The 23,476-nt window shown below is 40.2% G+C and overlaps 1 protein-coding gene across 1 annotated transcript; it reads right to left on the bottom strand.

The window, feature by feature from the left end:
* Nucleotides 1-1,699: 1,699 nt before the first annotated feature.
* Nucleotides 1,700-15,375, bottom strand: LOC104468984 (AMME syndrome candidate gene 1 protein; the record flags this gene model as incomplete). The annotated part of the gene is made up of 4 exons (XM_010083293.1): nt 1,700-1,814; nt 6,253-6,349; nt 8,085-8,175; nt 15,261-15,375. Coding segments are annotated over 4 exons (418 nt in total), but the record flags the coding sequence as incomplete, so codon positions are not given.
* Nucleotides 15,376-23,476: the final 8,101 nt, after the last annotated feature.

A 23,476-nucleotide genomic window follows, 5' to 3' on the forward strand; every position in this document is an offset into this window, starting at 1 on the left:
TCCATAGAAGTTAAGTGGCAAAGCTAACCTCACGTAAGGGATGAGCATAATTTATCCATATCTGGTTTTGAAACCTTATTGAAACATTTTTACAATTAGTCTGATTTTTTTAACAACTGAATTTTAATTACTTTTATGTATTTGAATTTTATATATTGATATTTACAGACATTCATTATTCAAAATAATTTCAGCTTACTGTGGTTTACTCACTCATATTAGGAAGGTCTTTTCTATAATAGATGGTGGCATGTGTTGTCCCCTAAAATATTCACTGAACTACTACAGGTATTAGTGGGAGTTCTGCAGGCACATGAGCAAGGAGCTAGCTCCTACCATATACTGGGCTTGCAAATATACCACACATACCTTCTACTAAATCCTATTTTTACAGCAAGAAAAAGCTCCAACCAGTTTTCTTTCTTCTGCTGTGTGGAGGGGTATCAGAATTATTACACAGTACTTATTGCTCTCAAGTACTACTCCTGTAACAGAAGAAAACAGGTAAAATTATGGCATACTTTGTCCTGTGCTCTTTCACAACTTTTTTCAACAAGTTAACTTTATCTAACTATTCATGACTTGATAAAACTCAATGAGTTCAAAAGCAGAAGAAAGAACAAAACAGAGATTTTTCCTTTTCCAGAATAGGTTTGCTATAAAAAAAAAGTCTCACTTTAAAAAAATCCCCCCAAATGTGATGCCAGAGCAGACTCAATGCAGTTTGCTAGAGTGTCTGGCATATTTGCTATAGTTTTTCTATGAATTTCCTATATAAGTCTATAGTTATGTCATCGTCAAAGGCACTAAAATCTAAATCCACTTTCTTCCTAATATGACATCTGCTACTCACCAACCTGCTTTCAAAAACAATGTCACTCCTAATTTGAGATCATCAGAAAGGCATCGTCTCATTACAAATGCATTATTATGACTGGTCCCAACAGGGCTGGATTGCCCTCAATTCCCAGCACAGGCTGGAGACAAGGGTAGCCGGTAGCCTGCTGGGTTATGTCGCGCCCTATCAGTTAGACCACTTCATTCTGAAACGGCTGCTGTGTTAACATCACCTCTCATTGTACGTGTAATTGCTTCCCTTCATCCAAAAAATCATTTTGCGTGTCAGCCTTGACATTTTGGCTGGATGTGCTAGATCTGATGATCATGTGCACAGCTACATGGAATCTGCACTGTGGGGGTGAGATGCTGTACACACAATGTTATTAAGGACATTATGAAAATGCAATTCATTGTCTAGTATAATACCTGAATCTGATATGTTTCATTCCCTGTCACACCTCTCAATGCAAAAGCCATGAATGCCTTTTTACTAAGCAAAGCATCCCGAACTGTAATCCTCAAACTCTTCCTTCCATCCACAGTCACAGAAAGCCTTGATTGATATAATTCAATGTTAATGAAATAGAAATTTAAAATTTCATAAAAAACCCAAGGGCTATAGATGCTGCAAAAAAATCTGCAGTGACTCAATAATAAAAAAAGGATGGGATCTTTGTAGTAATGTGGTTTTCCCTCCCGTTGCCATGATGAGCTTTAACCAACTAAGAAGCCTCAACATGGCAACGGAAACTATCATCATAAAATGGTACAGTAATAGAGATAGCTAGACCAAGAAGGGGCAGGGTCTCCTGGGAAGAGGTCTGCAGAGAGGTCCAGTGACTGGTCATGCGGCTCAGTGTCAGGAATAATGGTTGTACGGTGGAAGGGGGTGCCCAATACCATTTTGGAAGTGATGATGCTGACGATGGGCAAGGTACTCTGTGTAGCTCATCGTCATCTTCTCACTACGGTACCTAGAAAAGAGGAAAGCAGCAAGTTCAAGAACTGTTACCAGGAAGCTGTAAGTAGCAGTGCAAATACTGCACTAGCGGTAGGGTTAACGGTAACAACGCCGTTGTTGGCAGGAGTAAGACTGACTTCAGTTTCAGGTTCCCAGGGAGGGAACCGCCGCAGTTGTCAGGGTCATTCTTGAATCATGTGACAAATCACAACATAAGTGCTTATGAAAAATATTTTAAGCAAACAGAACTGTTAAAAACTGTTGCCCGCTGTGGTGCTCGAAGTAGAGGGAATAGAAACTCATGAGATGTGTTGAGAATGTCCCGTTATCTTCAGCTAACTCTCTACATAAAACCTAGGAGAAAAGCCATAAACAAGCACTACAGATTTTTGCTCTGTTTTTAAACCATCAGTATCAACTGTCTGCCAAACTCTGCTTTTAAAATAATCCAAGCTACATTAAACGGAGTTACATTCTTTTTAGACTAGAATCATAGAATATCTCAGTTGGAAGGGACCCATAAGGATCATCGAGTCCAACTCCCAGCTCCTCGCAGGACTACCTAAAACTAAACCATATGACTGAGAGCATCATCCAGACGCTCCTTGAGCTCCGACAGGCTCGGAGCCGTGACCGCTGCCCTGGGGAGTCTGTTCCTGTTGCTGACCACCCTCTCAGTGAGGAACCTTTCTCTAACATCCAATCTGAACTTCCTCTGATCCAGCTTCATTCCACTTCCTCATGTCCTGTCGCTGGTCACCAGAGAGGGGAGATCAGCAGCTCTTTCCACGGGGCTGCTCTCCAGCCTCTCATCCCCCAGTTTGAACGTAAAACCAGGATTACCCCACCCCAGGCGGAGGATCCTGCACTTGGCTCTTGTTAAATTTCCTACAGCTGGTGATTGCCCAGCTCTCTGGTCTTCCCAGATCTCTATCAGGCCTCTCCACCCTCAAGGGAGTCCACAGCTCCTCCTCGTTTACTACCATCGGCAAGCAATGCACATCTGACTCCTGCATCCAGGTCATTTATACAGATAATAATTTATAATTTATAATTTATAGGGTCCAGAAAGATACTGTTAGAAACAGCACCAAAAGCTTTGCTAAAATAAAAAACCCCCACATCTACTGGTTTCCCCTGGTCAATCAGATGGAGGACCTAAGGTGGTGAAGCAGGACTTTCCCCTCCTGAACCCATGCTGGCTATGGTCAATGGCTGCATTGTCTCTCAAGTGTTTTTCAGTAACTCCCAGAATGAACTTCTCCATAATTTTACCAGGCACTGAAGTGAGACTGACAGGCTCGGTTACCAGGGTCTTCCTTCTTACCCTTCTTGAAAAATGGGACATTTGCCAGCATACAGTTGACTGGAACCTCTCCAGACTCCCAAGACCATTGAAAAATAATGGAGAGAGGTCCCATGATAAAACCAGACAGCTGTACATAACTAAAAGCAGAATCCAGGCCCTGACAACAAATATTTTGGATATACTTGCACCAGGATTGTTTGGTGACAAGGAACATATTGCCATATTTACACTTATCTGTAGAAGCGTTAAAATCTACACCAAACCAACACTGTTCCACATTTCCACAAATTTCACTTAGACCTTGCATAAGAGATCTGACAGATGAGATCTCATGAACTCAGCTACAGTAATTTAAAATATTGCCACCTCTCCTCTCTGTCACATTTTTCTTCTGGAGTTGCTCTGGTTGTTCTCTCCCAAGTCTGAAAAAAACCCAACAGATGGCTCAACCGCTTGCACTCACAACCCAACACAAAAGTTTGAGCTACTGCGGAGGTACCAACAGCAGCAATTACGGTGGCAAACACACTTCCTACGGCTGCCTCGCTGCCAGAGGAACAGAGCAGAACACCTTGCACTTCCAGCTTTTTGTTTCGGAGCGCCCAAGGTGCCCACTCTGACGATAGAGGAGGTTTTGTTCATGATGTACCCGCTGAACAAACGGCCGCTGGTCCTTGCGGAGAGATTCACTGCAGCTCGTCTGGAACTGCTGGGAATGTACGCGGCCCCTGCGCTCGAGGAGTAAGCTGGGCTGTGCATGAAATCCCCTGCCAGCACGAAACTAAACCAGCTTGGCAGTTAATGAAGTTGGTTTTACGTGGGTCAAAGCAGGCCAAAGGCAGCCCGACTCCAATCACCTCTGCTCCTCTCAGCAGATGGAAGGGAAAACGCAGCCACTGTCCTTACACATTCCAGACCCCCACAATTGGTACACCTCTTTCCAGCTCCACTGGTTTTTAGGTCTCTCCTTCAAAACATGGCCAGAACTACTGGGTATTAACTTGAAGATAGTTGGCAATAGACTAGTTCTGACCAGCCTAAAGCTTTATTCACACGCAGGACATTTACTTCAATTCAGAGACTGGAAGCTGAAAGCACTTATTCCACTCTTCCAACAGATGTTTTACTGTATGACAAGAAGTTATGAAAATGAGGCTCTACAAAAGGTTGGCTGATGCTGGGAAGTGGTTACTGCTTTAATACCACTGCGTATAATATGCCAGCAGAAGCAGAGTTTTTAAACACGTAGAACAGACAGCCAAAAAATAAATTTCTAATGAACATTAAAAATTAAGCTTTGTTTATTCCATTACCAGGCCAGGGATTTTGCCAGCAGTCTGGACATTGTGAAGTTAAATACACTAAACACAGAGGGTCTGGTAGTGGTTTTTGGGGGCCAAACAAAGTCATGTAGCTGGAAGAAAATGTGTGCTATATAGAATTTTTGTTTCTTGTAAAAATATATTCCTTATTTTTTGAGGTGTGCAGAAATTGGCATTTAAGGACCATAACACTGTTACTCTTGCCCTCAGCTATCTCCATTTCTTTTTTTTGAACAGAAGATAACAAGGTGTTCCGCTGAAATAAATTAAAAAGAGACTGGGGTTCTGCACTTGGAAATTTAGCTGGGTTCTGTAAACCCTCCCTAATTTAACCTTCAGAATAGCATCTTTTCCTCAGTCAAAGCTGCTCCACAGTGACCAGTTTCTACAAGAATCCAGAATTCTGAACAGTTATTGAGACAAAGTCTTTGTTCTTCATCCACAAGATCACTGAACAAGTCACTTGTCTAATACTAAAATATTTATTTTTCTAAGAAATGCTTTGCCTGGTCTAAACATAAACTGCTACTAAGGCATAGCAAGATCTGTAGATGAAGATAACAAACATAGAAACTGAAAAGAAACAAAATCTCAGGTCTTTGTCCTATAAAAGTCATAAACAATCAGGAGGATCCAAGTATTTTCAAATGTCTGAGATGAAAGGATTGGGTTTGAATTATGGACAAAAGTCAAATCTGGCTTATGCCTAGCTGCACAAAGAAGGAATGACTTTCCAAAGAAATCAGGACACAGAAACAAGAGCAACATTTACAACATTTTTAGAACTAATCTTTTGACTCTATGAGTCCCTGGAAGTTGATAAAAGATAGGAAGGAGAACAGTTTTGGACAAAGGATTCGAACCGTTATTTGTATTAACAGGATGCCAAGTGTGGGCTCCCTGAAGAGGATGAACAGCCAATACTTCCTTATGATGTAAGATTTTAAAAATTCTTATTCTTCCAAGCATGGAACAGATAACTAGAGTTTAGCAGTCATTTCATTCTGCAAGCTTATACAAATATATCGTTTTAGAGGCGTTCTTATAGACTTCTACACCTCTACCCTTCACCATATAACTTCAATATTATGGGCAGAATATCTGCTGCTAATTCAAAAATATTGTGGCTCCCACCCACTAAGAAGCTCCCAAGGACACATTTTATTCAATGAGCGAAATCAAAACACACCAGTGTGTGAGAGTGACAGAGTATGAAATAAAATATTGAATTCACGGCTTTGCTCCTGAGAGTACCCTGACACAGTTTAACTAGTACAGGGACTGTCAAACCAACTACCTGGTTTGCATACCCACTGTTCCCTGCCAAGGGAAACCCACACTTCACAGGAGATAAAGAAGCCCCGACGCTTTCTCTGAGCACTGCCAGATGACTGGGACTGGGGGGCTGCTGCGGCTCCACAGCGGCAGACCCGGAGCGCACCATCTGCTCACATACAGACTGACAGTGGCAAGTGATCCTTGTTCACAGCCCCTGGAGATCCCGTACAGCCAAGGTAAAAAAGCAAGAGCTAATACACTGCTAAGATTTTTCAGAGTTATGAACCAAAATAGGGAGATACCCTGACAGATATGGAGCCTGATCCTTAACAGCAGCCCTTTCCTTCTTGCTTAGTGCCACTAATCCCTATGCAGGGCACAGATATTCCCAAAAGTCCATTCTGCTGTTGTGAAAAGAAAGAAATCATTACAATATCTACAAAAAAATTGACTATTAACATTGGAAATAAACACTTACCAGGAAGGAACACATCACAGAATTACAAACCCAGGACTTAGCCGCGGTGTCCCATGGTGCATACCTGGTTAGCTTTATTGTTTTCCTGAATTCATTAGTGATCGGAGCTTTGTAGCCTCCTTTCCTCAATAAGGAATCTATGGTTTGAATGTGGTCCCATCCTGTTGAATTTTACAAGAGTAATAATTAGTGAGAAATACAGCAATAAGAACAGACGTTGCAAAAATCCAACACAGTGTGTTGTGTTATTGGCAGTGGAAATGCTCTGCTGAAGTTCTGTACCGAACACACAATATTCTTTTAAGAACAGTTGAAGGAAATACGACATACAGGATTTCTTTACATACAAAGTTTGCTCTACAAACATTTTTATCTCATCGCTGAAATATTTTAAAAGTGGACCCACTATATCCAGGTGTCCCAGACTAGGGGTGAGATGCAAAATCAAACCGTTCTGAAACGTTCAGATAGGATCATGCATCACAATGACTTATAAATGGCTTGACAGTATGAAAAATTAAATTTCTGTGTAAAATAAAATTTAGAAGAATTATTAGTTGAACATGTGCAGAGAACTTCAGAGATTAGACTTCTCCATAAATATCACTTAACTGCACAGCAATATTTCTAATTTTAGAACTACTGTATTATACTGTAGGTGTCTGGATAATAAAAAAGGTGACGGATTAAAAGTACAGGTTCATTATTGCTCTCAGTAAAACCTTCATGCTTTTCAAAACTTCTGTTTATTGATTTTTAAAAGCCTAATATTTTACAGTAGCTGTTACACATGTTATTTCCAGAAGATGCAATTAGATTAGTCACATTGTTGCATTAAAAAAACCGAAACAAGGTACATTAAAAAAATTACAAATGGGTAGTTTTGGGTACTTTTAAGAGTCAGATTGCAATGCATGGTCTACTAAAATTATTTGGAAATGTAAACACGCCGCCTTCTCCAATTCCTGAATTTAAAAAGCTTGCGTAAGCAATCACCAAAGGTCTCGCCAAAAATCTACTTCTCTAACTAGCCAACCTTAGATTACAAAAGCAAAATAATTGTCTTGGAAAGCCTCTAAATTTTTAAATGACTCTTTGGAAACAGATTCATCAATTAAAGATGATCCTCAGTAGAGGTTTTAATCCTATTCCTGTGACCAACTCAAATATAAGGCGGGGAAAAAAAAAAAAAACCAACAAACCAGCAATGCAAAATGTAAAAGATTGAGACATACGGTCAAGCTTGGAAGAAAAAAAACTTGAGTAGTCACAGTCAGCTGCTTGGTCCAAAAGATTACTATTCAACAAAATCTCCTCTAGTTTTTTTTAATTACAAACTTAAGTCTGTGCCACTGTTAAAAGGGACTTCAACAATATTATTTTGGACTTTCATATTGAAACTAATTTTATATTGAACCATCAAAACCCCCAGGAAGGCAGTGGTTTTAAAAGGAATTAAGTACCAGCAGAAAGTACCTAATTAAAAAAATACATGATCATTGCAAATTTAACAGCTGTTAGGATAATCGACCAGACATCCCATCACTTAACAGAGTTTTTGCATGTCACTAATATTGCAGTGTAACAACTATATGAAAACTGGCAGATTTGAACTACTGCAAAGGCGTCTGACAGCCCTGTACCACCCCCCTCTGTTTTTATTTTCCTACAGCGATGCTGCATTTATGACTTTTTTTTAAAAAAACAGCTACAGTTTACTGAATTCCTACACGGGGATTGATAGAGGCATGTAATTGGCATTTTATATAAGAGTCTTCTTACAGTTAAGTATTGCTCCATCATCTGACATCAGTGCAAGGTCAACTATTGCATTTTAGATTTACACGTATGTTTAAATTCTTCACCAGATCATAGGAAATAAAGTGCAACAATGACCTTGCTCCTTTGCAACCTCCGGTAGGTAGGTGGCGGTGCGTTTTGATCCTTTTTCATTGATGAATTCTATTCTAATGCCATGTACACCCACCTGCAAGAAATTGGAGCTTTATTAGTACATTCGAAGAAAAAAAAGAGACAAGAGATTTCTTACATGATAAAACCCAAAATGTGAACCTCTCAGTGGTTAATACCATTTTGCAAAGAGTTTCAAGAGGCAGGACTAAAGGGAATGTAACATTTTTGTGAAGTGTTCATCACCTTACAGCCTTGGAAGGTCAGCAGCAGCACAAACACAATCCTCAGCTCCCCATCACAGAGCTTCATTTCTGGTCTGAAGGAAAGCCAGCTGAGACACAACTCGTTCTGTCTCCTTTCTACTGTCTCCCTCTGACACTGGCAGCAAAATCCCCTGGTCACCAGAAAGAATCTGCAGGCAACTGAAGAGCTGGCAAATCTAATGATGCTTCAATTAAGAGCAGTAATTTTGTTCAAATAACAAGTGAAAATGAAAGATTTGTCACGCCACGAACTTGAGCCTGGAGCCTTCAAAATTTCTGCTAATGTTTGACGAGGAAAAGGAGATACTCCAAAGCACTCAGCTTCAAACTCCTATTTCCACTCTACTAAGTAAGATGATGAAATGCCAGTATGGAAACCAGAATTACTAATACCAAGGAGTCAAAAGTACATAAAGTTGACCTGCTGAAAAAAATTTTAAAAAAAGAAAATGAGACTAGGCACCTTTCCAGGGCATTGTTTAAGCACCCCTGTTTTCAAGGTACAATAATTCTGCTGAGCACCTGCCCTGGGATCAGGAATTCCGTAAAAGTTATTCCATTGCCAGAAAGTTTTCAGTTGCTTTTGAGTTCTGGGCGTAAACACAAAGCATTAGTGGACAGACATTTTTCTCTTCATGCCCTCATAACTGTTATTTCCATTTAAACCCAAAGTTCCCAACACTGGATGTGGAAATGAATGGTTTCTGTTTAAAAGGGTATCGTGATTTATCGTGATTTATTCCTGCATTGATGAAAACTCCTGTGAAATGTCCCAAAATATTCCTCTCTAAGATGGGAGGTGAGGGGTATGTCCGGGTTTGGAAGGCACTAACTGGACTGGAACTGGTTTGCCTACTGGGCTCAGCACAGAACTTTACACAAAGCCTACGGCATGCTCCTCAAACACCCACAGACCACACGCAAGCTTTTGTAGAATAACAACATCCGTGCAGCTCACAAAACACCCAACAATCTCCTTCTGCAGACAGAGGTTAATTTCTGTCCCATCCATCACCATGTGCTATGGCAAAGACTATTTACAGGTATGGTGAGCTGTCGCAAGACCCCACAGTCGTGGTTCCAGCCTCCCAAGCGGACAGCGACCTGTTCAGCCTGCTGCTATGGGGAGAGGAAAGGGAGACAAGGAGAGAGACTTCAAAAGGCAACAAACCAATCTCCTCCAATAGAACTATTTCTGTAGGGGTTTTAGGGTATGAAATACTGTGTATTATGTATCCAATACTTGTGGATATAAACTTTTTGGCCCACTGTATTAGTGGCCAGAGGCTACCTACAGCTAGATCCAGTGACAACATTACTGAAAAGCCACAGACCTTTCACTAAATCTAAGGATTGCATTAAACTACGTTTTTTATTTTATTGCTGAAGTGACCTCAAAAGAACTTCAGTCTTTGTTGTGTATTTGTACACATTCATATTCATTTATACACATTATTTTTTTTAATGAATCATTTATTTACATACATGCCAGGATGGGGGAAAACACGCACACACATTTATTGTTTTGCCAAGTGCTTCTGGCTCTGGATAGATTATTGCCCGTAATACTTCTCTCTGTATATTTCTCAGTTGGGTTAAGAAAAAATTGTTCCAAAACCCACCCTGAAACTGAAGTTCAAGCAGCTCTCATGTTTGACTGTTCAGACGCAAAGTTCCAAACCTGTTCCTCTTGCACTGACTGTCCACCCACACCGGGAGGAAGAAATAACATTATTCTTCTTGGACTACCAACACAGAATTGGGATAAGCATCTAAAACATCAACCCTTGCTGAAATTTAAGCTTCTAGTCGACTGTGGAGTAAATTATCATCAAATAATCATTCTGTTCAGTTCTCTCTACTGCACTGAAATCTGTAATTATCACTAATTAGTTTAAGATTAATTAATTGCTAACATTTTTTCAGAAAGGCATTAACACAGATAACAAAGAATCTGTTACGAAGTATCCACGTGGAATACCCCAGAGCTGGGGTTGGCAGCACCTCGTTGGTGTCAGAAACCAATGTCTCCCTTTTCCCCAACTTCACCATCTGCTCTTCTCCTCCTCTCCAGAGCAGAGCCAGGGCCCAATGTACAACCCTTCCTGCCAGCACACCGCTCCAACTGCGACAAACCTCGCCTGCCTCTGGGTTCTACCAGTCCGAGCATTCACGGAACCACGATGAACCAGATCCGGCTGCTCTGGGCTATGGCCGAGCCTTCTGCTGACTTACGGGTTGTCAGCTTCATCTGCGAACAGCGGCAAGCTATGAACGTTTTCAAATAACAAAGTTGCCCTACAGCTTGTACAGCGTTCCTTGTGATGGCACCAGTAACACTCCCCGTTATTTACCCAACCAGCACAGTGGAAACAGCTGCACACAGATGTGTCTGGCGGTGGAACACTTTGGATTAAGCAACTATCGCTACTTATTAGAAGCTGACCCCACTTTTTATTAGCTGAATTCTACAGCTTTATAGCCTCACGTTTGTAGAAAATACGCTGCTGCTTTCTGATCAGCTTTAGCAGGGCTTAAATATTACGTTCTGATTTAACAACGGAGGCAAAGGCTACTCAGGAGATACACTCTCCACTTCATGGCAAGCATTCTTTTTTTAAATTAATCATTTATTTACATACATGGAATCACTGAATATAGTCCAAAGAGAATAAAACATTGAGATCAAGACTTCTCTGTTTTAATGAATACAAGCTGCAGAAGTTGCTGGTGCTCCTGCGCTTGCAGGAAGGAAAGAACTTCCCCAACTCTTAAAGGTACGAACTTTGTCAACAATGAAAAGCCACCTTTCAGTCACCGTCACAGGCTACAACCACTTCAGCTAATATTTAAACCAGCGCAGGCAGGCTAAAGGCTGTCTGTATCTACACAGGAAGCGTGTACAGTCCTGCAGATTGTACTGGACTGAAGAACAGCAACTTCAGGGCAAAGATCTCTTTCAAGGTATTTAAGGAAGAGCTGCTGGTCAATTCCAGTTATTTATTACCCTGTTGGAATTACAATAATGTTTTCAAAAAAAGTTTATAATTACATACAATCATAATGTTTTATGATGTTTTAATTAAAAAACAGGGACAGGGTCTGAATTAGCAAGACAGGCTTTACCTTCTAGCAAAAAACCCCACAGCTTCTTAATCAAATTAATGAGAAAATAAATTGAAAAGGTGTTCATTTGCTACAACATGAAATAGGGAATGAGTAGAGGTACTTTGATTTTCTGTATTTCTAGGAAAAAAAGCACGCAGGGGATACAGTGAGTCATTTGCCATGGTGACGTACCTTGCAGCTGTACCCTCTCAAGGAGGCAGAGTCCATAGCACCACAGCTGGAACTGCAAGACCTACGACACCATCACACCTTATATACGCCACTTCTGGGACCCGACCCACGCCCAGCACCTTCTGCAGGCTTAAATGGCAGACTCACCTGCTTCACAAACCAAACAGAAGTTCTTGCTAGAGGACCCAAAGCCACGATACTTCACCGCAATCTCTTCTAACTCTTCTGCATTCCTGACAGCTCCCAGTGCAACACCCGATGCAAATATTCCTGTGTCGGGAATCAACAGCAAAGCTGGAGGCACGCTGAGGCAGGATTTCAAATTTGTGCAGGAAAGAAAAGACTTGGCAGAAGGACAGATCAAAAAGCTGAGCTCAAGGAGAATGGAACTACAGATAAAGCTGAGTTTATGCGGGAAGGAATGACAGACATCAATATCAAATGTGTTCAAAAACAATTGGTCGTTATGACTTAGCGTCCCAAGTAGTCCTTTGATATCTTTAATTAAAGAGCAGTACTATGAAAAAAAGAAACATTTCTTAAGAGTTTCTCATGTTGCCCATTTCTTTGAGATGGAAAGGCTGGGAAACTCCACCCCAGCAGCAACTGGACCACAGCAATATCGCATGGGATCTGTCTCGCAGAAACGAAGAAACAGCTCATCACTCCCCGTGTTCATTTCAAAGCCCTACATCTGTTCCACCAGAGTGCACCGCAATTCATCTAAAGTCACATGGAAGTAAGAATGCTCAATTGTATTTTAGGGAGCATCCTCATGAACCATGGCATTGAAGCGGTCCTTTAAAGATCGGTACTTTCTTCTAGTTACTTTTATAAAAGGCGAAAATGGCAGCAATTTGAAAAATCACATGGGAGCTAATAGCAGTCAGATCACTCCTATCTCCCCTTTACTTGGTTCAAGTTTCTGCTGCAAAAGGATTTCACGTTGCTTTTTACAATTTATTTAGTTTGGGAAGATAATTCATTAATCAGAGAAAAGAAGATCTATCACTCTGCCTCAGGATACAGGAGACACTCCCGAGCCATGTCTTCAGATGATCTTGTCTCTAAGCCACCAGAGCACTGAGAGTTGTCTGGATCGGCAATTTGGAAATGTTGTGACCTCTGTCAGCAAACTGCTGAACTGGCTCCCAGAAGACCATCGGTAGCATACCTACAGAAGTAAGGTGTCCTAAAGAGGCTGATGTTTTTTAGGATGATCTGGCAATTGGCATTATACAAGATGGAAGATGCAGAATCTCTCTTTACATCATACTCCAGACACTCTGAAATGTCTTTTTACCATTAATATTGCATAACTGCAGCTCCCCCACCAGAAACACGGGTGACACGCTGCCCCACTGACAGCAGCGCAAACAGCGATTAATCATTCTTGTAAGGACTAACAATGACAAGTGTTATCTTTCTCATATTCATACATGCTCCACCCCTTTTGCACAGAAACCTTCTGGATCATCCACAACTATAGACGATACAATCACTTGAGAACACATTTAACTTACAGGAAAAAAGGAAAAAAACCCCAACCAAATCATGAAACTACTTTGTGACCATTTCTTGGAATACCTCAGAATTTGCTAAAGGTTTTAAAAACCTATAATTAAAAAACCTTAATTGAAATAGGAGAAAGCAACTAAGCAAATGGATAACACAAGGACTACTATATTTTGACCCCTCCATTCTTCCCTCATAAGTCAGGGCTTTCCAATAAGAAGAATAATGAGAATCCATAAAATCAATCACAATTATTTCTGCATTAAGCTTGTTCAAACTCTTGTTGAAGTCTCAAGGATTCTGCAACAAGATATAGAAAGGGCACAGGAAGGAAAAGCCTCCTTTGTTTCATACAAGTATTAAAGTCATGGATCATAAGCCTCCCGAGGAACAAAGTTAAAACCAGTCTTTCCAAGGGAAAGCAGATTTTTGAACTTAGGTTTTGGTTTCAGCTTCTCTTTAAGGATTAATATTTTGCTCATCTCAGAAGTTCATTACTGAGATAACAGAACAGCATCTAATAGTATTTATAGACTACCACATGGAAAGAGCTAAATGCTATTTCTGAGTGTATTCATAGTCTGATTTTTAATAAATTATAGTAAATAAAATTAAATTGAAAATTCTCCCAGTTTTGATTTTGTTTTTTAGCTTGGTTTACTATTACAAGTTACTACAGTTTTGACTACGTGAAAACATTGTCTAAAGTACTCTAAGGGCTCAGTGACAAGACAAACTACTTCTCTGCAAAAAGCTCCTTGTTGCAAATGCATACACAGGTTCACTAAGATTTATTTTTTGGTCTGACATTACATAAAAAGTGAATAATTCTGTTTATGGTGAAAATGCTGATAAACCCCAAAGGAGACTTATATTCATCTCATTCAGAATTACATATCAGGAGGTAAGCAGCCTTTGTCAGTATTAGTTGCACAGCAAACAAATTTTTTTTCAGCTACTGTAAAATCCATAATGCTGAGGGTACTGCTGGGTACAACCATTCAGGTAGGGCCTGCTACCATTTAACAACAAATGACATTGCTATTCCATGTACATTCATTATGTGTGAATACAATAGGAAGCCTCATTTGCTCTTAACAAATCCTAAATATTTAGTAGGGCTACATCATTATTACTGTAACTTGCGAGGTGTCTCTGGCATTATAACATGTCTGCTACCATATATAACAATTTCAAGTTTGTTTTGGTGTCCACTCAAATACGGACTCAAAGAGAACACAACAGCCATACAGACTGAGATGAGAAGTTCATCTTGAGTCCAGTAACTTTTTTTTTGCAAGTGACTAATACCAAATAATTGGGGAAAAAGCAGAATACAGAATAACCCTTCCTTCAGTACACCTTCCCAGAAATAACTCTAAAAGCAGCATTTGCTTCTTAACCTCTTTTATGCTATTGTTCCAAGAGAAAGCATGCAGCTTTCCTAGAACCTAAAAATGAAAATAGATTCAGCTCCATGCAGAAGCAGCAAAGGAAAACAAGAGCAATGATTTCCTTGTTCTCACTGGGTGAGGGCTTTGTGGGGTCTGTGCAGGCCACTTGCTCTGAAAGCAAAGCAAGTTCTAGGAAAGATAAGTGGCTCGTTCCGACAAGTGAAATAAGGCAGCTTGCTTTGGCACTGCAATTTTTTGCAGTGCTTGTTTCCAGAAGCATACATCAAACTATTAACTTCCACACTGGAACGTCCTCTTTCCAGGCTCCATGGGCTCACCTACCCTGTTTCTGGAGCCAGCTTTGCTGCGTGGGAGGTCTCAGGACACCGTCACTCAGACAGTACCTGGCTTGGTGGAGCCTTGGACATAAACGTAGCTCTGGAGGCCACTCTGAGTGCGTCAGCGGGCAAGAACACAGCTTTATTCCACTCCCATGGCTCAGACTTTTAAGGTGATGACAGTTCTGCCACAAGGATCTTTTGAATCTATGCACAAATCAATGTGTATAGCGTGCAAAACAGCAACAACTACACTAAAGAGAAGCAGACAATTTAAATGGTGTGACTTCTGCTATAGATGTTCATGGTATCAAGGTAACTTTCTTAAAAGATCTCTGACATCCTTACCTCCCAGTCCATGTAGTCACATACATCTTCAAAGTTAGTGAGTAGAGACACTGAGCAGAAAAGCCGTGGCAGCTCGTCCCTCGTCATTGGGGGGAAACGACTATCTTTAAGGGCACTGTTGAAGACAAAACAGAATTTCAAAGGATTTTTTTTTTTTTTTTTTTTAGTTCAAGGATCTAATGAATCAACTGAAAAATATAAAGGACAAAAAAAATCCTGATGAAATGATGATCGGTTTGATAATCCAGCTGCCAGCATAACACACTGACCAACATTCCCGACTTTTCCCTTAGACATTTGTTCCGGTTCTTGGCTGGCCAGTCATGGTGTTCCGAGGGTCATTCCCTCCTGAGCTGATTTTGCTACTATGACAATCGTATTAATGAAGCAGCAGAAAGTTTTTGAAAAAAGTCACAAAAGCAATAGCTCTTCTACCTGCAATTTGCTAAATCCCTTTCAAAAAGGATTAAATTATACAGCATAAAGCAGAGGGGGAAATTCTATAGCCTGCAATAATCAAACACGCAGTACAGTAATCGAACTGTAGAACTTAATTATTCAGTGAAAAAAAAAAATCCAAACAAGCGGAATATTCTAAAAAAAAAAATAAATTCATGCTTAGTAGCAAAGGAGAATATAAAAAGGTAAAAACTTCCAAGGGCTCTACAGACCTGCAGACCTACAGGACTGGAAGATGTTCTGCAAAGCAGAGGTGATGATTAGTAACAGGGAAGCCTGCGAACAGCTATGCTAATCTTCAGGTTAATGTACCATTCTATAGACAAATGTACACATAATGGGATAAAATTCAATACAGAGAGGAGCTGGCTGTGCACATTCCAGCTCGCTTTGAAAAACAAAGCCATTAACAGGCAGTAAGCAGCACCACAAGAACATTTGTAAAAACCTACTTCTGTAAGTTTGCTTAAATCAAATTGGAAAAGGGAAAGTATGATATATCATACAATTTTTTTATTCTCTTAAGATTCAAAATATGACATGTATGAACACAAACATGCTCATCTCAACAAAACCACTGATCTGCTGACTGAGCTTTTTGATGAGGAAAAGAGAATTTAAGCTAAAGAGACTTACTGAAGTACTACCAAGTTCCTCATGTGTCTCATTGTTTCATCTAACAATCAGATTATTCTTATTTGTTTTACTGGGCATCCCGCCAGTGGTTGCCATGAGCTGATACACTTACAGCCATGATGTTTAGAATTTGGCTGAATCTCTGCGACAGATCGCACCCTTTTATACAAGGAGCAGCATGACTTTATCAAAGCACACCAAATAAGGACACATAAGCAAAAAAGTAAAGTCTAACTAAAGGAAATCATCATCTGTACAACCAGAAATCCCTTCCCATAATGAATTAGTACAATGTATGGAAGAGTTAAAATAGAACCTTTATTTTTCCGGGGTGGAGGGAAGGCAGGCTTTTTTCCCCAGATATGCTACAATTCCAAAAAAGAACACAGTACTGGAATTAGACTGGAAGCCCTTCTCCAAGCTTTGGTGTTTTTACATTCCAGAAGAGGTCAGAAATTTAGATTTTCATTATGAAGGCAAATTCACTATATAATTAAGTGGGCCTATGCTATCCAATATTTAGGAGTAATTCTAGGCAACCCCAGGTAAAGTTGCCACAGGTGTGAGAGATGATGTAGGGACAGTAAGTAACTAGCAAAGACAAATCTTTTGATATTTACGTAGTATTGACAGGCCTACATGGACGTGCGAAGAACTGGGAACACTAGGGAGATTTAAGGAACAATGCCTGTGATATTTAACGAATGTCTTCCAACGAAGATGTAACAAAAGATGGTATTCTCCCAGATTTTGTTGATGGGATTTGCAGAGCCAGCTTTGTAACTGCTGGGAACCAGGCGAAGTTACCATCCTCCGTTTCCTGGAGTTTCGCAGCAATATCAGAGATCAACGAAAATAGGAACAGCTAATTCAGCCTTCGTACCCCTCCACATAGGGGGGAAATATAAATATATATATATATATATGTACACGCATAACAGGAGGATACCCTGAACACAGGGACAGCTCAAACCAGAAGTCCATCTAGCTTAGTATTAAGTAATAACCAACAGCAAAATAAATGAATGTACGAACACGGTGAATATCCAGAGGTACCTTTCTGGAATACTCTCCAGGAATCCAGCTGTTTATAGCTTACGTATTTTGAGCCAGAGATGGTATCTCTGCACTTAAAAGCTCTTCACAGGTTTATTTAATAAGCACATGCATACACCCTTTTATTATTTCACCCCACCTTTCACTAAAAACTGAAAAATTATGTTCTTAAAATCCATTGCTACTACAAGTTTGTTTACATGCAAATGTCTCATTCCGCTGAGGTATGCTGTGCCTCCATCCCCTAACCGATCTATCTGAATGACTGCTGGAAAGCACCCAGCGAGACAAGTGTCATGCCATTAACAAACGCAGTTATCTTGGGAAACAACTGTACGCTTGGGTATTGCCAGTCCTTGTTTCAACCTGTTTTTCATAATTTATGCAACAATCTTACCATGCAAAACGTTTCGCATATCGTAAGAACTTACAACTGTCAAAAACCTCATCTCAGGTAAATTCCCACTCACTGAGCATCCGCTGCACTGGTACTAGCAGATGAGAACCCGTCCTTAGTTGAACACACTTTAACTTGTACAGAAACAACCACCACACACCGCTCGCCTGAGCCACAGCTCAGCCAGCCTGCTCAAATGCCGAGACAGCAATTTGAAACAGGACGGGTGAATCATGACAAATTTGAATATTGATGAAAAGCTGAGATGTGAAACCTTCGCGTGAACGCCGTGGAAGCAGAACGGCACAAAGGCACCAAAGCCTGCGGCACATGCAGCAAACACCGCACACCCCAGCGCGCGGAGCCGGCTCATCCCGCGATTCAATAGCACGACGCTGGCACTAATACCTTGCTTCCATGGAACTGCCTCATGATAACGAACATATTGTTTATCAGGTGCTAGTGCCATTTCAGCTGTACCTAGGTCCTCCAGAAGTGCCATGTGCTGTTTTATCTGTACAGCCTGCTGAAAAATTGCTCCTCAACACCTCCATGACTGTATGATCTGTGCACATGTCCCGTATTAGCACTGGTGCTGCTGAAGATGAGAGAGATCTGGCAGGGCAAGATCAGAGATTGGAGTAACAGTCTCTGACCCCCCTGTGACTGGTCCACACAGAATGCTGCTGCTATTCTATTCCTACTTTCCCCATCTCCAGACCCCGTATTACAAGTCATTTTCATCTTTCAAAGTAGCTGTGTATCTGTTGTTACAGAAGTAAACCCCAAATTTACCTGGAGCAAATTGTGTTGATAAACAGTCAGGAATGGGAATAAAAATATCAAAGGGAGATTCCAACAAGAAAGCATTTATTTGTACTGGTTAGCTACACAAAATACTCCAGCTAACACAAAATTCATGAAACTCAAATAGTCGAAGAATTATAACAAGTGCCAGTTTTAGAAGAACTAGCTTAAAACTTCATAACCCTGCCCTAACGACTTTGACCTAGGTGCATCATATGTTACTTTAAAACTAGGAAACATTCACCTGTCAAGTGCTGTATATTAGTTAAGAGCATCAGTCATCTTCTCAATCAGTCTTTATTACTACCACAGTTGAGACTCTACAGTCCATTCCAGATACCTTTTGAAAAGCTAAGAGCAGATGAGCTTTGGATATCTCTTCACAAATTAACCGTTTCCATTTTTGCATTTTTAATGCTTGGTGAGCAGGAGCCATATGTCATCAGAGATGCTTCCCTTCAGAGTTCAGCCGTTATCCTTAAGCCCAGACTTTGTGGGCAGCGATTAGATCACCATCTCCAGCGTGTTCTGATAGCGTCAGTGAAACACGCGGACGGGACCCTGGCGAGTTCCTCATGGGCAGCTCTCCACATCGTACAAGACGTAAGCTCTCACCGGCCAACAGCCTGGCATCCCCCTCAGGAATGTCAGATCTCAAAACTTTGCAAGGATAAAAACAGCCTGCATGAGCTTTTACTTTTATTGTTCCCGTTCTGGGAAGAAAGAACATCACCTTCTGGAGGCAGGAGTTTGGCACTTATCGTACACTTCATGCACTCTGATGTCTGTAAGTAAATTCAGACGTCTGCCTCCCTGGTGATGTTAGCACGCCTCTTGGTGACCAATGCAAAGCAAGCGTAAAAGACAGACAGGTTAACGTGTTCTTGTTCTCCTCAGAAGCCTGTTACTGGTCTGAGCTGTTCAGAATGAAAAGTCACTGTACAATTGCGTCAGCATTCTCGATTAGTGGAGGAGACTCCGGTCTGTTTATTTAATTGAAGCATTTTTTATAGTATTAGAATGCCATTTTCTCCTTTTAATTCTCCTGTTACCGAGACACAAGGATTCTTATGGAACAACATCTGGCATATTACATACTAGGTTTAAAAGAATATTAACTCCACAATTTTTCTGTTAAACTTAGAATTAAGGAAGGGTAAGTGGAAATAATTAGTAAAATAAGTTGGGAAACTTAGGCAGAGTTCAAAACTACTTTTAAAGAAAAAACAATACTAATTTTAAAAGCATTGTCTAAACCATCTGTTCGTTATTCCTTAATGCCCAGAACTAATTTCCATATATTGCTGCTGCCTAAAGAGAAGTACCTGGCAGCGAAGAGCTGAAAAGCAGCAGAGTGCTAAGCAAGGGGAATTCTCGCTGGCCAATAAAAGGACATTAGTTTTTCCACACGGAGTTCTGCTCCACGTTAAAAGTGAAGCAGGCAAACTCAGAATTGAATCCTGTTCAAAGAAAATTATTTTTTACACATAAAACACACGCAAACACATGCACAGCCTTTCTAGTTAAATATACTTTTATTTATGCAGTCTTGGGTGTCATTGTGTTGTCCATCTGTGATTTCTGCAGGCTATAAAAATGCTTTAAAAAAAAAGTAATTCCGCTTCAGTCTTTAAGAACTTGTAGTTCTTAAACGTGATGCAACAGATAGGTAACAAATGGGAAAATTGGGGAAATGAATGGTAACAGAGCTACGCTACTCAGGTTAGAAGTGCCTGAAAATCGTTGTGACTGAATTTAAAGGATCCTTAAAAAAATTTTATAGCATATAAGCATCAAAAATAGTAAAGAATTTAGGTGTAGATGAATGAAGGTATGAAATTAATTACATTCTTAATATCTTATTCTTTGTTATTTAATGATAATTATTAACAATTCAGTTTCTCACTAAGCCTCTTTTGTGGGGAAAGTCACATCTACAGACCCAAACGGGAGAGAGCACACATGGATACAATTCTGTACATGACTAGAAATTACTTTGGGGGCTCAAACATGACACAGGGGAAAGAGATGCAAAGGGAACTGTCAAACACTGGCCATGATATCAGTAATGCTTTTATAGGAAGTGTAAATGAGGCACAGACACTAAGTGACTCACGCAATTTAGGAGGCTTGCACAGTGAGTCAGTGACAGAATCAAGAATAGAATCCAAGATCCCCGACTCCTAAAAATTTACTTTTTGTGACAGCCTCTTCTTCACAATCTGCTCAGTGTACCATGTAGAAACATAGCTCCCAGAGGCTACATCAAAATAGAACTGATAAATTTAATCAAATTAATCCAGTTTTAAAAAAATACATTTCCCATTACTTTTTCAGTTCACTCTGATAGTCAGTTTTCTCTCAACCTGTTTCCAACATAGAACACAGCTAAACCAAACCATCATTTTTCTGGCATCTAAACAATTCTTTACATATCAGCAGAGTTAGGAAAAACAGGCTGAAGATCTCCTTTTACAACCTACTAGGCTCTTCTGATGCACTACTGGCACTACTTTTAGACGATAGGCAAAGGACACAGTTCTCTCTGCTCTGAAAACCCCTCTTCACCCAGCTCAGCGAGTGCAACCCTGAGATTCCCGATTCCTTCACTGAGCGGAATGTGCTTACCAGAATTACCTCGGAAAATGCATTTAACAAAGAAACGGCCCTACATCAATAAACTGAGCCCAAAGGGCCCAGATATCTTTCTTCAATTAATCCGAAACATTCTGAAATTCATGAGAGGCAAACTCACTAGTTATCAGGTAACAGCAGAGATGACAGCAACAAGAGATACTTTGTGCCAGCGTTTCAGAAAAAAAATATTTCACTATTTATTCTTTTTTCCATTGCTGGGTTACTGATCAGTGATGTTAGTTAAGATTTTTACTTTTTCATTCAGTAACTTCAATAGGAAGAAATTAAGGAACACTTAAGCAGATCACCAGTGCTTTCCTAATGAAAACCAGCTATCAAAACCCAGTTTGGCAGAGACCAGAAAAAACTAGCAGCTTCCAAGTCATGATCTACAATTAAATTTTAAGCCAGAAAAACAGAGCAGAGTGTGTTCTTCTTCAGAAACTGAAATTATTGTGAATAAAATTCTCCTAGCGTTCAGCATAAGGGATCAGACAGCCTAACCCAACCCACATGACAGCCTTCTAACAACTTTTATTTATGATCCGCAGAGTTCTGCCAACTTCAATGGAGATTTCAAGGAGTGATTTATACGCATCATCAAATCATTTGAATGCAAGGAAAAAGAATTTATTTATATTGTTTTTGGTTTTTTTATTTTGGTCATACTGGAAAAATTTCCAGGAAACAAAACAACTGTGAATGACGTGTTTTTCCTGAACCCTCCCTTGCATTTGGGCGACAGAAAGGGAAAGAACAACATTTATGCTTCCTGCACATTATGTTGCTAAGTGGCAGTCACGGGGTAAAAAAAGAAATACACACTTGTTGGCATTTGGCACAGAAATACTTCTCTGAAGTTCTGAGCCTATTTTATTAGCACAGTGCAAGAGGTAGTTGCAACAGTGTTTCAGGCAAGAGAAATAAAATACTGATCTGGCATTAGGCTCTTCAAGCAATTATTTTTTAACTCCACAAAACTGAAGTATGCCAGAAAGTCTCTCTCCCAATTGCCGTCTGGATTCAGATACGTAGCTTAATAGGAAGAGGGAATATCCTGATATTCTATTCTAGACAGTTATTTTAGCTTTGAAAAGAATACCACTGCTCCAAAAGACACCTCAGAGCACATACATAAATTCAGAGCTTAGAAGGGCTCACCAGAAAAGGCAGCCTCCATCCATTGACTCAATTTCAGCAGCTGAGGTGCCTAAAATAAGCTGTTTCCTCGGCAATGCCTTAACTCTAAAGTGTGGGAATTGTCAGCAGGGTGGACTCCATCCACTGACTAGCTAAGGCAACTGAGTCTTGATTTCAGCAGCTGAGGTGCCTAAAATAAGCTGTTTCCTCGGCAATGCCTTAACTCTAAAGTGTGGGAATTGTCAGCAGGGTGGAAACTGTGAATTGGTTCATATCGGCAAGGCTGCAGTAGGTAGAGGGTACAATACACTAAGCCAGCAAGCACATCTGGTTGGTTTGACTTTACCAAGAGCCATTGTTTGCGTTCTTTTTGTATTGTTTGGGGTTTTTTTGTTTGTTTTGTTTTTATTTTTAAACAACTACACAGGATTAGATATTGTCAGACTTCTTGCAGATGGCATAACTATGCTATAGAAGACATTAATACACTACACTGAGAAAATATTTACATAATATCTATTAGAGGAGACCCAGACACAGATAACAAGAAGTTTACAGTGTTCTATTTCAAACATTTTCCTAAGCGAACACTTAGGTTTGTTCACAATATCCTGAAGGACAAATCAATACACTGAGATTTTATTACCAGTTTCAAATTGCTGAGTGACAACGACGAAAGGAACCTCTGGGGAAAATAACCATCTAACAAAGAGAGAAAAACTATTATTTTCTCACTTTAATAGTTTCCTGAGCTCCTCACCCAGTCAGATAACAGCGACAACAGGGACAAGAAAAACTACATTTCAAACCTTTTTTTGAATTCAGATGTCAAAAGATCTAAAAAACTTCATCTTTAGGGAATTTGCTAAAGTCAAGACACCGAAACTTCTTGGTTGGTAAAATTATTCCTCTAAATCTAAGACACGTTGGAAAAAAAACCCCAAAAACCAGAACACCAAACCAAAAACCAGCAAGGTTCTGAATCAGTGCTCCAGCTTCGTGCAGAAGAAGGCAGGGGTAATTCACATCTTCCCACAAGGGACATCATTTCTGTATTCTGTGACAGAGATGCCCAGCTGGGGCG

Source organism: Pterocles gutturalis, unplaced genomic scaffold, assembly GCF_000699245.1.
Source record: "Pterocles gutturalis isolate BGI_N339 unplaced genomic scaffold, ASM69924v1 scaffold29490, whole genome shotgun sequence".
Classification (NCBI taxonomy): Eukaryota; Metazoa; Chordata; class Aves; order Pterocliformes; family Pteroclidae; genus Pterocles; species Pterocles gutturalis.